General features: G+C 43.8%; 1 protein-coding gene across 3 annotated transcripts in view; it reads right to left on the bottom strand.

The window, feature by feature from the left end:
* The window catches only part of SP3 (Sp3 transcription factor), a 35,540-nt gene extending 24,898 nt beyond the window's left edge, over window positions 1-10,642 (bottom strand). For 2 of the 3 annotated variants that reach the window (XM_053947416.1, XM_053947417.1), the window contains exons 1-3: window positions 10,121-10,642; window positions 9,013-9,137; window positions 8,722-8,838 (exon numbers count right to left, since the gene is read on the bottom strand). In XM_053947416.1, coding sequence (XP_053803391.1) covers window positions 8,722-8,838; window positions 9,013-9,137; window positions 10,121-10,592 — 714 coding nt within the window. In that variant the 5' untranslated portion in view covers window positions 10,593-10,642. Of the gene's footprint in view, window positions 1-8,721; window positions 8,839-9,012; window positions 9,138-9,472; window positions 9,746-10,120 lie in introns of those variants that run through there. The other variant, XM_053947418.1, reaches the window with a different exon arrangement.
* Between the last annotated feature and the right edge of the window lie 3,137 nt (window positions 10,643-13,779).

The following is a 13,779-nucleotide window of genomic DNA, read 5'->3' as shown; positions in this document are numbered from 1 at the left end:
ATGTTTACATGTAAAGGAAAAATAATGTATTTAAGTCTGAGTACTTAATAGAAGAAGTTTTACTGTGCTTACCAAGCTTCATTTTAAATAAGGAAACACATATTGTGGTTCTAAATTATTCTCAAGAACTGTAAAAATAATTATTGTGCAAAAAACAAAAGAATGTTAGCCTTCTTCAGCCCTCAAAAACCAGACCATTGACTCTTATTAAGAGTTGGTCTCAGTGATCCATGGGGGTCCTTTCCAGCTCAAAATATTCTGTGGTTCATAAGTGTGATTCATAATTTTTCAGGTAGCGTATTAGTAAATAGATCCAGCATCACCAGAACAAAACTAATTTTATGTCCTTAATGCTTCAAGGAAAAGAAACATAAGAAGAATAATAATTCTCTTTTATTATTTTCTTTCCCTCTTATACTGATCAACCTTTCATTTAAAAAACTTATTTAATTTTTTTAGTCTTTCAAGCTTGTAACTTACAATACTAGAAGAAAAAAACATGTAATATTCCATGTCACATATCTTACCTAGAAGAAGGCAACAAGTTCTATTTTCCTCTGCTACCACATTAGCTTTATAGACTTGTGTTTAATATTGCTTAAAGTTGCTGAAACGCTGCTAAGAAAGTTCATAACTACTCAATTCACAAGCATATAAATACCTAATAACTGAAAGTTTCATAAAATATCAGAAGACCTATAAAAATCAGGGATAAAGATCAGTCAGAAAATACCAAAAGCAAAAATATGACTGTTGTATGTTTAAAGTGTGTCATTATAAAATAAATATATAATGTGCTGATAGCTATTAGAACAAAAGAGAAAGGAAAAGTAATATAAACCATTACAAGTCTGATATAATTTCTCACTGATTGAAAACTATGTACAAGCAAATGTTGAAAGCTTAGGTTAAACTGGACTGATCTAATATGCAGTAACATGTCTATGTCTACTCATATGTAATATCCTCCACGGAAATACTTCAAAGGGAAACCTGTCTCCTTAGTGATATGGAAATGACCTACTTTATTCTTCTCCCAAAACATATGTCGATTTCCACACTGGCATTTTCATGTTGGGCACACATATCACGTTTTCATGATCCAGTGAAATCTTCCCTCAAAATCTGCTCTGCAATGATTTTAGCACAACAGAGCCAATCTTTTAGTAGATGCACTTGTCAGTCCATGGAGAAGTTCAGGGCAGCCACGCATGAGGATATGAACATAAAATGCCTGTTATTCATATTGCTCTTACAGCTGGCTGTGTCAGGCACCACCAGCTGAATCATGTGGAGGGAGGAGCAAAAAGAGGGTGAGGCTTTCAAGAAGCTATCTGGCAGCTATCAAAACTGCTAGTACTAAAAAGTATGGTAAAGAGTATTTGAGGATGATCTCTAATCTCAAATGGTCGTCATCAGCCTGTCATAACAAGATTGACTGTTATGTTCTTTCACAAAGTCTGTTGAGACAAGAAGACATTTCTTAAGACTTCTTTTCCTACTAACTAAAGAGTAATAACCATTCTTTATGTCCTCAGGCAATTAAGCACTTTTGTAGTAACTCAGAAGTTCTGCCACTGATACATGAGCAGCAACATCTGCAGCCCAGTCACTTACTGAGATTTACATTCAAAATACACCAGTTTGGTTGCTGTCTCAGCCATCCGTGAAAATTATTTAGAGAGTAGAGATAAAGCAATATTTCCTTATCAACTGATACTCAGGCAGCAGTTATTTGGCAGCTGTTCCTTTAAGAGAAGGCTGGACTGTTTCAATCCAAAGGCTCTGTTTCAAGAGGAAGGGACAAAGATCTGAGGAAAGTTCAGCAATACTCGACCAAGGAGGAGAGAACAGGAAGCAACAGTGAATTCACTGGAAGCAGCATCAGGAAACAAGAAAAAGAGACAGGAACGGAGCAAAGAGAGTAGCTGACACAAGGTGTAAGATGAATTAAAATCAAATGGTATGTCCACCTGAAGAAAGGCCAAGTACCAACAAAGAGTGAAAGCTACAACCACTGTTCAGCCTGTCTTTTGATTCTTTAACAAGCCTTGTATAATTTCCAGTAGCTAAAATAAAGAGATAAAAGTCTCATCCCTGAAGAATCATGAGCCATGATAAATAAAAGTCTAGTAACCGTCTTGTTCAATGTATCTAGATAAAATTACAGCAACATTAAGTCAAATGTGGAAGAAGATAAGAGAGAGACAGAAGATAAAATACCTTTCAGAAGTGATCTAAACCACACTGAATGATAGGACTTCATAAAAAATAAAATATGCTTCACCAAAGTAAAATGGAGAGGGGGAAAGCAGAGAAAGACCCCTATAAGAGCTGGTATCTGTTGTAGACACCTGCATCTCAGCATGTCAAATGGGCACATGTCATTAGCCATCAGTCAAAATCTACCAAACACTTATCTGTGCTGGTGGACTGCTTTTCACTGCACTTTTCAGAAAGTCACTTTTGCCCCATTTAGCCCTGGAGCAAAAGCATCAGCCAAACAACCAGAGGTGGAAAGATAATGAGTCATGAGCTCCTAAACATTCAAAAATCACACACCTAATGAAGAAGATTGGACACTGCCTCATCCAAATTGTTGTTTTATGAAAGAGTAAGGGTTCTAATGCATGGTTTTAATAATACCATGTGTTTACCAAGCTACAGTAAACTATCTGTGCATTCTTAGGTCATTACAAATACAAGATAAAATGCACTTGCTTCAACTCTTTCATTAAAGTATGAGCTAATACATTCTATCTTGCATTTGCCATAGGTTAAAAACGTGTTCAACATCAGTTACTGTGGTTCAGCTGACACAAAGCTGTTTGTTAAGACAAATTAATTCTGTTGTATGTTTGAGCCCTCTGACAATGAAGCCACTCAATTTAGAGAAATAATTCTGCCCATGTCAAATGTTTGGAAAAATAAAGAGCATTTTGGGGAAAAAAAAAATGTATTATCTGGGGCTGCTTAAAATCTTATTTTAAAAGAAACTCCAATCTGGTGAAATGTATCTAACTGTATCTCAGTTAAAGAATATCTACATCTTTTTGCTTGACATGGACAACTGGAGCCAAAACTTCAACAGTTTGTTATCAATCAGCAGAAGTTCAGAACTTTTCCAAATTAAGACAATGCAATATCCCTGACCTTAGTAGAAACAAGGAAGCTGAAGTACTAAGAAACGAGACATGGCAACAAGGAGACATTTTTAACTAGATCACAGGCAACTCTTTTGTTTATTAATTATTAAATCTATATATACATACGAATCTTAATGTAACTACATGCCAAACTAGCATTCTGTGGAATGGTTTGTTTTCTTCCTGTTTTCAACTCAGGTGCTGAGGGGTCTATCAAATCATCAAGAGAAGAAGAAAGAGGACCTGGGATCAGTCAGCTTGATCTTTGGGAAGACAATGGAGCAAGTAACATTGAAAACAACCTTGAAAAAATTAACCTTCAAATAATCTTGAGGGGAAAAAACAAAAGTAGTGTTCAGAAGTAGTCAGCCTACACTTAGGAAGGGGAAATAATGCTGAAATAACTAACCTCACAATGCCCTATGATGAGAAAACTAGCTTGGTAGATGGGGTTAGGCAAGACATATTCTTTATCACTACATTAGTCAGGCTTTTGACTCTGTCCCCCATAATACAAGAAAAAGCCTCTTTTTTATATAATGTGGGTTATCAAATACTGGAACATGCTGCCCAGAAAGATCGTGAAGTCTCTAACCTTGGAGGTATTCAAACCCACTGGGCATAGCTCTGGACAACTTCCTCTTACTGACTCTACTCTGAGCAAGGAGGGGCAGACCACGCATTCTCCAGACACCATTACCAGCTTCAACTTTCTATGAAATCTTAGACTTCTTGCTAATGTTTAATATTAGAGAACTTTTTTGTCTATGCAATTTTTAAATATGGAAATGTTTTAAACCATACATTTTCTTGCTTTCTCCAAAACTTTTAGGAGAAATAGAACAAAAATTTTTAAGAACATCCCTAAAGCGCCTTCTAAAAGAACTTCAACATTTGGTTCTGATCCAGTATTAGGAAGACATAATTGGAATTCAAAAACCAAAGAACATTTCAAAAGGTGAGGTTCTTGACAGCATTAGGAAAAATACACTGTTAGCCATCACATTCTAGTGAAACTTCTTTGTTTTGCAAAAGTAGAGAACAGAGAGAAGCAAGACAATTCCAGGCTTTTCTATAATGGCTGAACACGTTCTGGTGCATCTGTTCACATCAGGAAACCTAGCATCAGGAAGCTATCTTATCACCCACAAAATCAAAAATGGATGTCAGAATAATTCTGAACTTCCTCAAAATAGGCCAGAAAACTAAGTAGTATGGTTAACTCTGACACACATGGCATTCAGACATATTTTTGCCTAGTGGAAAACATTAAACTTAAAATGCCTTCCTCTTTCTCCATCCTGTCAGCATTATTCCTATTTCCCCCTAAACTGAGTTTAAACTAGGTGCATCTCAGATAGTTAATCTTCTGAGGTATAAACCAACTAGAATTCCAGACTTTCTTTAAGTTCTGTGAAGCACTGATACTCAATTCTAAGGCTCAAGATATGCCAAAGCAGTCTTAAAACACGCCAACCTTTACGTGTACAAGATACCCAGAAATGCTTTGCCTACAGCAGAGAAATTATACTCATATTCCCCACATATGTTAATTATTAACCTGTCCAAATGTTTTCCATATCTTGTTGGTAAGCAACAACACAAATAAATCATATAAAAATTCCTCCCAGCCTTGTTTTTTTTTAAGACTAGCGAATCAGTGCAGCCCACTTCACACAAGATGCAACTACACACCTCAGCTGGGGCAGTCATCGCTGACAGCTCCCATTCTTTGGCGGCTGTCAGAGCCAACAGTTTTCTCAGCCAGCCTGTCACTCTTCTCAATTCACCCGCCTTCCAGACCTCCCACACAACCTCCCATCAGTCTTGCACCCTATCCTCACCTATCCAGTCCCACCCAGCAAAACCATAAGAATGGCCCTTGGGAGCATGAGAGTTCCAAGACAGCCTTTAGCTTTGCATTACAATGAAGTAAGAGAACATAAACAACTGGTTATCATCTCAGCTTTGTAGCTTCTTAAACAATCATCTGACCATGCTGCAACCATACAGCTGACCATCAAGGGTGTGCTTGACCTAAATATGTCTGCTCTTTTGTTTCCTCCCTTATGCATTGCTTTACCATCTTCTACTTTGCTTCTCATTTTCACCTAATGCTAAAATCTTTGCAGAGGTTTAAACTGGAATGAAACTAGAGTATTTATAACTAAATGAAAAAGAATCCTAAATATGAAATTTTGAGGTGGAATTATTAGTCAAAGATAAAAAGTGAAAAAGCAAGACCCAAACTAAAACTTCTCAGATTTTTAACTCCTAAGACAGACATCCTGAGAGGCCAAAACATGAGTCATCATTCAAGGTGAGGCAGTAGCACACACCATCCCAGCAAGGCTCTCACACAAACCAGCAGGCAGCAATATTCAAGGCAAAGTCCCCATAGCAAGTGTTTGAACCAACCATGGATGTAGCAGTATGGCAACCAAGGAAAAGATGCTCAGGTAAGCAAGCCACAAACTCAAGGCCATCTACATTAATATCAAACACCATCAGGCAACATACTGGCGTTGGTTGATCATTAGGCAGAGTAAATCACTGTGTCAAAGCTGAAAGACTGCAATCTTCATCAATGCACAAAGACAAGATCAGCAGCAATGCCTGCTAGTGCCTCTCATCAAAAAAGAAATATAGTTCCAACCAGAATCATCAGCCAAGCTGAAAACCTTGCTGTCTAAAGACAACCTGCCAGGTCACTGACAGGATGGAAAGGAGAAGAGGGTTGAGTTTAGTTCTGTCAATTGCCTATTTCATTTGCTTTTTATTACAAGTAGTTGCTATTTTCATTAGTCTTTTTACTTCCTCACTAATCCTTTCAGTGGTGTTACAGCAATGTCCATTCAAACAGTATGCCTGGACTCAGATACCGATACAGAATCATAGGATAATTTCAGCTGGAAACGACCTCTGAAGGTCACCTGGTTCAACCCCTGGGCTCAAAACAGGGCCAGCTAGATCGTTACAAACACAATCACATTTGCTCCAGCTCTTCCCCAAATCCCAGACACACAATATTCCCTGCATTCCTATGGGAGTGTTGCTGTTGCTTTTAAATCATTCTGCTGGTCTCTTGGGGAGCAGCTGCAGCATACCATTTCAGCCAGGAAAGCAGTATGCTAACCCAGCATGCTGGCTCCAACCCTGCTAGTTCCTACCAAGCAAATGTCAGTAAAACAGTACCAAAACAACCCTGAAACAACAGCATCGCTATCCATTGACGTGCAGGCTCTTCAAGCACTTCTAAGCGGAAATACCTAGATTGACTTCTGCTATCCATTTGTGTGGATTGAGAGTTCTACCAGATGTTCAGCAGTCAGAACTGCAGTCCAGGTATAGAATATAACAGGAAAGAGCTGCCTTCCTACTGCTACATTAGGCACCATCACCCATGCACAGGTCTCAAACTGCTTGAGCTTTTACTCCTGGGAAAGAGATGAGCATCACAAACTGCAGAAAGACAATTATGTCCATCTGTGCATATAGATTTTCATTTTCCATATAACTTATGAGGTACCTACAATGTAAGACCTTTCAGCTTCTTTCTTCTTCCACCCTCCAATATGATAAACAGAGGACCAGAAAAAAAAAGACTCTTTATTGCACTAAATCTCTTTCATTCTTCTCTTCTTCACAAGGAATGTATTTCAGGGCCTTTAGTCCCTCCACTCTCTTCATTAATGTCATATTAATTAACTCCAGTGTCTAGTTCAGCTACTGTTAGGCATCTCCTTCAATTTATATTTAGTTTCCACCCAAAATATTCTGAATCATTCAAGAGTTAGGTTGTAAGAGTGTAAAAATTACCAGAATGATATGTAGGAAGGGCCTATCTGCATTTATGGAAAGTAGTGAGTGAGCTTATAGTCACTTAGGGTTTTAACTAAGATTTTGGCTTCTCTTGAAAAGCCTCTTAAACATTAACACAACAACATATTCACTTAATAGGAGTAAAGGAGTACCACATCAAAACTGTTTTGCCCATTTTGAACTGCCAGAAACCATTTGTCCTGCACCAGCATTCTAGTATCCTGTCAGACCTACTGCTCATCCCAATCAATTAATCCATCCCCAAGATGCACAATTCATGCTGTACAATGAGAACAACCTTAGAGGTGGATATAAGAAAGCAAGCAATCATTTAAGCATCATCTGTTTCTCAGTATGTTTATGCTCTTCAGCACTGTATGCATCCAGTACTATGAAACAAATCTTAGAGCTATCAGGCACTTTAAAACATCCAGAAAGATTTTTATTTATTTGCTTGAGCAAATAAATAGGTCTGGCAGAAAGGATGTTTGAAAAGGGTCGGAATCTTAATACATTTTCTAGCTCTGTCATTAGTCTACAGCCTGCTATATGACCTCAGACAGCTATTTTGTTTCAGCTTCCCTTTATGTAAAGTAAGCTGTAATGTACAGATGAAAAGTATTTTAAAGTTTAACAAGTATTCAGAAACTTCTATCACTAACACTTTGACATTTATTAAAAGCTTGACAAAGACACTTCATCCACCAGTACAATGCTCTGCAGTTTTTCTTCCTGTTTGCAAAATCCTAACACCATACAAGGCTGTTATACAGCAACTTTAAAAAACAAGACTTGCTTTAAAAGAGGAAAAAGAAAACGGCACATTTTTTTCTAATTTTAAAGATGTTTTTGTAAAAAAAGTATTAGAGGTAATATGTGCAATTTTCCAAGCACCAAGGCCAAAAAATTACATCATGTCATCTTAGAAGGTATTTTGGAACTCTCTTTTAATAGACAAATATTTTTAGGTATCAGTTATTTAAAAATGCATCATCGCTTTGAATTTTGTGAGCATATGTCAACACGAGATTTAGCTACACCAATTAAGGAGCACGAGTTTTCACTAGGATTTTGTTATGGCGATTGTTAAACTAGCTTCAGCAAGAATATGTTTCTAGTGTGCAAGATCCATCTCATCACACCAGGTCCCGAGGTCATCAAGGCTCCTTTCAGAGGCAACGGCGCATGAGAGATAAGGACAGAAAATGCTACAAGGAACCGCATGATAACTCTCCTTAGAAAAACAGCGCGATACAGGAAGCAGCTTTCCACCACCGCGTTCGCTTCTAAACAGCCATTTTACTTCACTACATCCTTCCCTACAGCCAGCCTTCATTTTGTGCTCCTGCCTGGCTGCGCGGTTCCAGGCTGACAGCCTAGCGAGGATACCGGGGGCGCGCTCAGGTGGAGGTGAGATGCCTCCCAGCCTCTCCGGGTTCCGAGCGAGCCGTTCCGGTGCCAGTGTCGGGGGAGGGAGCCTTCCCGCCTCCCCCCGTTTTTGAAAGTAAATGAAGACGCCGCTCCCAATGGCGGGGGAGGGGGGAGCTTGGCTCCCTCCTCCTCCCGGGAGCCCGGCTCCTCCTGGAGAGGCAGGGGAGCCCGGGGACCCCTCTCCTGGCAGGTCGGCCCTGCTATCGTCCCTCCCCCCGGGCGGGCAGTGCCGTGTGTCCCGTCCCTCCCCCCGGGCGGGCGGGCTGGCTGTGCTGTCTCTCCCCCCGGCAGGCCGTGCGAGAGCGGCGGGGCGGGCACTCACCGCTCCGGCAGAGTGAGAGGCAGCGGCGGCGGCGGCGGCCTCATCCTCCTCCGGCGACGGCGGGCCGATCTTGCTGCAGGTGGCCGCCAGCAGAGCGAGCGGTGACGGCTGCGCGTCCTACCCACAATGGGCGGGTTCAGGGAGAGAAGGGGGGTGGCGGTTAGTGCGGGACAGCGACCGGGCTCCTCGCAGACGCGCACACAGGAAGCGGCGGCGGCACCGGCTCCGCACCCGCTCACAACGTGTCACCCGGGGGAGGGGGGGAAGGGGCCCAGCCGGGCCTGCGCTCACCTGGGGGGCGGCCGCCCCGGCGGAGGCCGAGGCGGCGCCGTTGCCGTGCTGGAGATATTCGCTGTGGCTGCTGCTGTCCACGTCTAAGGCAGCCATTTCCTCTTGTTTCACGGGCTTCTCGGGAGCTGCGGGCACAGCGGGGAGGGGGAGGGGAGAGTCACTGACGGGAGCGATCACCCCCCTCCCTCTCCCTCCCTCCCTTCCTCCCTCCCTCTCCCCCCCCCCTAACCCCAGCGCTCCCCCCGCCCTCCCGCACGGAGCCCTCCTCCTCCTCCTCCTCCTCCTCCCCGTGCTGCTGCCCCTGCCCCTCTTCTCCCTCCTCCCCCTGCTCCTCCTGCTGCTGCTCTCAGTGCCGCTCTCGCCTCGCTCGCACACGGACGCTCCGGGGCCGGAGCGGGGACGCGCAGGGCCGGAGCAGGAGCGGGGAGCCCCCGGGGCGGCTCGGTCGGTGCGTACGTACCGGTCATGGTGTGAGTGCGAGCGGCCGGCTGGCTGGCTGGCTGGCTGGGCGGGAGGCAGGCAGGCTGGCTGGCTGGCTCGCACACAGGCCCTGCTGGCTGGGGCTAGGCGGCTGCCGCCGGGGACATGCTTATTGTGCTCACGGCGGGCTGAAGCGGCGGCGGCGGCCCGAGCCTACTCCGGGTTTTTTTTCCTATTTTGATTGACGGTGCGGGAAAGCCGAAAGGTGGGGCTTGCCGCGGGAGAGGGGGCCCGGCCGACACCGCCGCCCGCCCGCCCGCCTGCCAGGCCGGAACTCCCGCCCACGCCCGCGCGCGCGCGCTGTCATTGGCTGCGCCGCGCCGCCGCCGCCGCTCGCACGGGCCGCCCGGGCTGCCAGTCACCCGCCGGGGGCGGGGGGGGGCGCCCCATGCCGGGGCGGCTTCCTGTTTGCCAGGGCTAGTGCGGGGAACAATGAGCGGGACCCGCCGGGAGGCCGCGGCCCGCGCCGGCCAGAGACTCGCCGTCCCGGGAGGCGGCACCGCCGGCGCGCTCCCCTGACACGGCGGGGCCCGATCGCCCGCGGGGGTCAGCGCATAGGCACAGCTGCGCGGCGGTGGCGCTATCCCTAGAGCCCCCCTCCCCGCCCCCCCCGCGCCTCCGCCACTACCGTGCCCGGGGGGCGCCGGGCCAGGGCTGCGATCTTTCGAGTTCTCCCCGCCGGGGCTGTCACTCACGGCTGGCGACAGCCGCGGCGGCCGGGCAGCGCCCGGCCGACGGACAGCGCCGCCGCGCTTTGTCCCTCCGGCGCTAAGATGTCGGCGCGGCGGCCCCAGGGGAGCCGGTCGGGCCCGGGCGGGCGCTGCCGCTGACCGCCCCCCTGCGGGACCGGGCGCCCGGGTCAGCGCCCGGAGCAGCGCCCGCCTCAGCGGGGCGACCCCGCCGTGCCGCCGTTGCATAAGCGCTGCGGCGGGCTCGCACCTGCCTGAGCCGGGCGGGCGAACCGAAAACTTCCACTCTTTAATGCAGAGAACAAAACCCGTCCCGGATAAGGCCACGAGTTCGATTTCAACGCGACACGTCCTCCCAGCGGGAGTATCTGCCGTGAGCTGGACACCCCAGCCTTGGCACGGAGCAAGCATTTGTACCAGCAGGCTTTATTTTCATCGTGTTAAGGAGAATTAATAAGATTCCCCTCAACGTCAGTTTGCTGGTCGGTGTCTCGCGTTACGCAACACAAAGGAAACTGGGAGCTCTCTGATTGTTAAACTAAGACAGGAAATATGTATAAAACGTTACATAAGTATATGATGATACAGGAATGATTATTAGTGGGGCCTGTTTCTCTGTAACACCACTTAGCTTGTGAAGGGTTCCTGTAAAGGGGAACAATTTGGGCTTGGCCTTCCATCACATCTGAGTGCGTGTTCAGGGTCATAGGACAGTATGTAGGTTTAGGCACTGATTTTGACCCTTAGCAAATTCTCCCAAAGAATTACTCATGGTTATCCGTAGTGTGGTGTTCCAAGGAGTCTGAATGAGGCCAAAAACCTCAAACCTACTTTCTTGTTACAATCTTTAATGTAATTAGAACTGAGGATTAACTGGGAGATAGAGTGAGCACAGTCTCATATGTCCACAGGTGGGCTGAGTGTGTGGAGTCCCAGGCTCCCGAGATAAACTCAGGGCCAAGTTAGTAACTAGGAATCCCAGAAGTATGGTCAGGATTTTCAACAACCTCTCTGAACAGAGAATAAAGAGTGCTTTTTAATCACTCCCAGCACTATGACCTTGCAGTAACTGCCCAAGCTTAACTCGGAAACTACTACAGAACAGGATAAAATGCACTCAGAAAATGTGAATTTAATATCAGGAAGTTATGATGGATGAAGATAGTTCTTACTGTGTGATGTTTAGTCTTTCTTCTAACCAACTTACTTGTGCTTAGTAAGTTGTAAATTAATCCCCAATCTTTTCGTCAGAATTTTTGCCAAGGTAGTTAAAAAAAGCCAACCAAGCCCTTCTGTTTCTTAAATGTCTGTATTTATTTACATAGTCTATTGTAATTCTACTTTAGAATTAGTTGTTAGCAAGGTAGATAACACAGCCACAAAGAAGTTTTTTTTGCAATTTGTATTTTTTATTTTAATAAGCAAAAGTTGTAACTAGGAACAGAAGTCAGTGTTCTTTAAAAATGTGTCAGAAATAATTCTTAGCCAGTGAAAGCTAATACACACAACCTTTAAAAACCCATGCGTGTACATACATAAGGACATTTCAGGAAGAAAATCAAAATGCAAAATTGCCTATTGCAGTATTTAAAAAAAAAAAAAACTTCTACAGCTAGTATAGAACTTGGAATTTGTTTGGCAATATCAGAAGTTGCTAGTGAAAAGTATGGGAGTTTCATCCTGGAACCAGAACTATTACTGATTACTTTAGATTTTCAGTTAAATGTTCATTTAAAGACTGATGTAAAAGAGAAATAATTTCTGTTGAGATGCTGTGACAGGGAAAATTATATTGAAAAAGTAGACCTTGCTATTTAGGAAGATTACATTTACATTTTTCTTTAGGAAGATTATGCTGTCTGGGACTCAATCTAAGTATGAAAGTTGTTCTGCTACAGCTGGGTGGATGCATGTTGAGAGCTGTCTGACTTAAGGGGGATATTGTCAATATAGTTTATCTACATGGATCTTATTGCAGGCTTGGGACATAACTGCAGGGCTTTAAGACAGGAAGATTTAACATACCAGTAGTGGCACTGAGTTTATATAGAAAAGAGTTTTCCAATACTATAAAACTCAGATGTAATCAGGCTTAACACTAGTAGAGGACCACCTTTTCCTAGTCTCCTACTTCTAGGCAGATCCTGGGATGAATTCTCGGTCAATTTGCTGAAAATTATGTGTTGTAATTTGAGCTGTGTATATACAGATAAAGTAATACTGCTCTATAAATACTAAGAATACTTCCGCCACATACCAAAATGCAGCAGTTTCAGAGCTGAGATGCAGCCTTTGGGGTAAGTAGCAAAAGAATATGGAAGAAGAAACAATGTCTACCAGCTTCTGATGAAATTTGTTTTGACAGTTGAAACAAGATGCAACTTGGAAAGAACGCTAAAACTTGATACCAACCATGTATTTCAGTTGTAAGCTCAATGCTGTATTTGTCCACTGTAACTTATATGTCACTGGTTTAAGTCTTGGTGCTCAGTCTTGGTGTCAGTTCAGTACAAATTCAGAAGAAAGTGCTCTGTCTTAACACAACTTCCATCCAGCACAGTGTCTGCTATACCTGGAAGCAGCTTTTCTGTTTCTACAGTCCTTCAAAATTTCTGAGCTGTGACATGTTATTTCTGTCTCTAGTGATCACTGCTGTGGGTAGCCCTGCATTTCTTTAAAGAATTCTATTATTGAATGTTTGTGGGTATGTGGTCCAGTTCAGTTTTCACAGCTGTGGTACTTCACTCCTCTGTTGAGTGGTGGTTTTGCCATGCTGAAGCCTAGAATGCAACTGGACAAGACGGACAGGAATGCATTCTGCTGTGACAGAATGTAACACCAGGAAAATTCAGGCTCACTTTAGTTTGAAAGGCTGGGTCTGAAATGTCTATGAAGAGCCAGTAAGGATTCCATTCAATAGTATACCTTAAAACTTGTCCTTTACTGGAAGGACAACAAGCAGGATTATCTGTAAATCTCATACCTCAGGAAATAACTAGAACACCAAAAACCCTAACTATTCAGGAGAGGTATCTTTTTAAATTTGAGATACCTTCTTCTGTTTTAGTTCAATCTGTTTAATATTTCAGTAGAATCTGGAAAGCCGTATGTTTTCCTAAGTGCTAAACATTTGCATGGTACTACAATACCCAAGATAATGACAAGGTTTTGAATCAGACCTCTTAAACTTCCTAGAATTCAGCTTCATTCTGAATTTCAGCCTGCTTTTGCAATTTGTTTAAGTCTTAGGAGACACGAATAAGAGTGTAGCTACCAGTCCTGGATACTGCACTCTTAATTTCTACATCCTGTATGGGTCTATTTGCTTAAGAATATTGGGTCATCTTTACATAGGGCCACAGGCAGGACTGACAGGAAGGTGACCTGTGAGGTTTTGTGAGTCAGCACTTAGTAGTTGAGATTGTTGTGTGACTAGAGTTCATCAAATAGAGAAATGAGCCCTTGCCAGTATAAAATCAGCAGTGGTTAGAGAAGAGTCTTGGCTGGCATTGTGTCATTATTCTCCAGAAAGTACCTCCCTGTTCTTCTGGCTACAAGAACAAAAAATTTGCTGTGGGGAAGCAGGCTTTAGCAGTAG

Source organism: Vidua chalybeata, chromosome 7 (genome assembly GCF_026979565.1).
Source record: "Vidua chalybeata isolate OUT-0048 chromosome 7, bVidCha1 merged haplotype, whole genome shotgun sequence".
Taxonomy (NCBI): Eukaryota; Metazoa; Chordata; class Aves; order Passeriformes; family Viduidae; genus Vidua; species Vidua chalybeata.
The sequence above is the reverse complement of the archived record's forward strand: the minus strand, read 5'-3'. Positions and strand labels throughout refer to the sequence as shown.